At 58.9% G+C, this 1,580-nt stretch overlaps 1 protein-coding gene across 1 annotated transcript in view; it reads left to right on the plus strand.

The window, feature by feature from the left end:
- The first annotated feature begins 11 nt into the window (after positions 1-11).
- The window catches only part of LOC110024231 (protein QUIRKY-like), a 2,571-nt gene continuing 1,002 nt past the window's right edge, over positions 12-1,580 (plus strand). Inside the window, exon 1 of the mRNA XM_020724078.1 lies at positions 12-1,580. This exon is cut by the window's right edge and continues 542 nt beyond it. Within this exon, the coding sequence (XP_020579737.1) occupies positions 26-1,580 (1,555 nt within the window). The 5' untranslated portion in view covers positions 12-25.

A 1,580-nucleotide genomic window follows, 5' to 3' on the forward strand; every position in this document is an offset into this window, starting at 1 on the left:
CCGGGAGACGGAGACGACCCGTATAATGGACACAAAAGCTCCGGCCGCACCCCAAAAAGAAGACGCCGCACCACCGCCATCGCCACCACAACCGCCACCGCCACCGCCATCGCCGCTGCCGGAGTCAATGGACAAATCTTCCTACGACTTAGTTGACAAGATGCAATACCTCTTCGTCCGCGTTGTTCGCGCTCGATCACTCCCCGGCGACTCCAAGCCACATGTGCGCGTCGCGGCTAACGGCCGCCAAGCGGCCACCTGCATGGCGCGGAGATCCGCCTTCTTTGAATGGAATCAAACCTTTGCTTTCGCCCGCGATCCAGCTTCAGGAGACTCCAACCTAGAAATCTCCGTATGGAATCATTGGCCGGATGCCTTCGCCGGCGATGATGATCCCTACTTCCTCGGTGGCGTCTGCTTCGACGTCTCGGAGGTGCCGGTGCGTGATCCACCGGACGGACCCCTGGCTCCGCAGTGGTACCGCCTCGAGGGTAGCGGAGCCTCCCGCAGCGGCGAAGTTATGCTCGCCACGTGGGTCGGCACTCAAGCCGACGAGTCATTCAACGAGGCCTGGAAGGCCGATGAGGCCTCCCCCTCCCGATCAAAAATCTACTTATCGCCGAAGCTCTGGTACCTGCGTGTCACCCTGATCGAAGCACAGGAAATAACGACGCCAATGAGAGATATTTCTCTCATCATCCGCGCTACTCTTGGCTTCCAGGTCTTGAAGACCCGCACAGCCTTTCCTCGTAACGGCGCACCAGCGTGGAACGAAGATCTGCTCTTCGTCGTCGACGAGCCATTCAAGGAGGACGAGAGGCTTGTCTTCTGTCTGGAATCAAGGCAGGGAAAAGAAGCTGCTATCCTCGGCTCCGCCTCGATCCCCCTCTCCTCCATTGAACGCCGCGTCGATGACCGCAAGGTCTCTTCTCGCTGGCTCGACCTTCCTCCTTCCGCTGCCTGTAAGTTGTCAGGCGGAAGATTGCACGTGCGTGTCTGTCTCGATGGGGTTTATCATGTACAGGATGAGCAACCGCACGCGGCAAGTGACAACCGGCCGTCCGCCAGGCAGCTTTGGCGACCAGCGGTGGGAACGATTGAGCTCGGCGTTATCGGATGCAGAGGACTACTTCCGATGAAGATCTTCGACGGCAAGAGCACCACCGACGCCTTCGCAGTCGCTAAATACGGTCCCAAGTGGGCGCGAACGAGAACCGTCGCTGAATCTTTCGACCCAGCTTGGAACGAGCAGTTCAACTGGCCCGTCTTCGATCCCGCCACCGTACTCACAATCGCCGTCTTCGACGACGTCGCCGGGAGTTCCCAAAACTCGGCCGCTAGCTGCCGACCCCTGGGGCGGATCACGATCCGTATCTCTACCCTAGAGACGAATCGCTCTTACCGCTGCTTCTACCCGCTTCTTCTTCTACTTCCATCAGGCCTAAAACGGATGGGGGAAATTGAGCTTGCAATGCGGTTCACGATCACCGTGTCGAAATTCGACCTGCTTCATATCTACACGCAGCCGATTCTACCGGCGATGCATCACATTCGTCCGATCGGATCCCCCCAGCGCGCGC

This window comes from Phalaenopsis equestris, unplaced genomic scaffold (genome assembly GCF_001263595.1).
Source record: "Phalaenopsis equestris unplaced genomic scaffold, ASM126359v1 Scaffold000251, whole genome shotgun sequence".
NCBI lineage: Eukaryota > Viridiplantae > Streptophyta > Magnoliopsida > Asparagales > Orchidaceae > Phalaenopsis > Phalaenopsis equestris.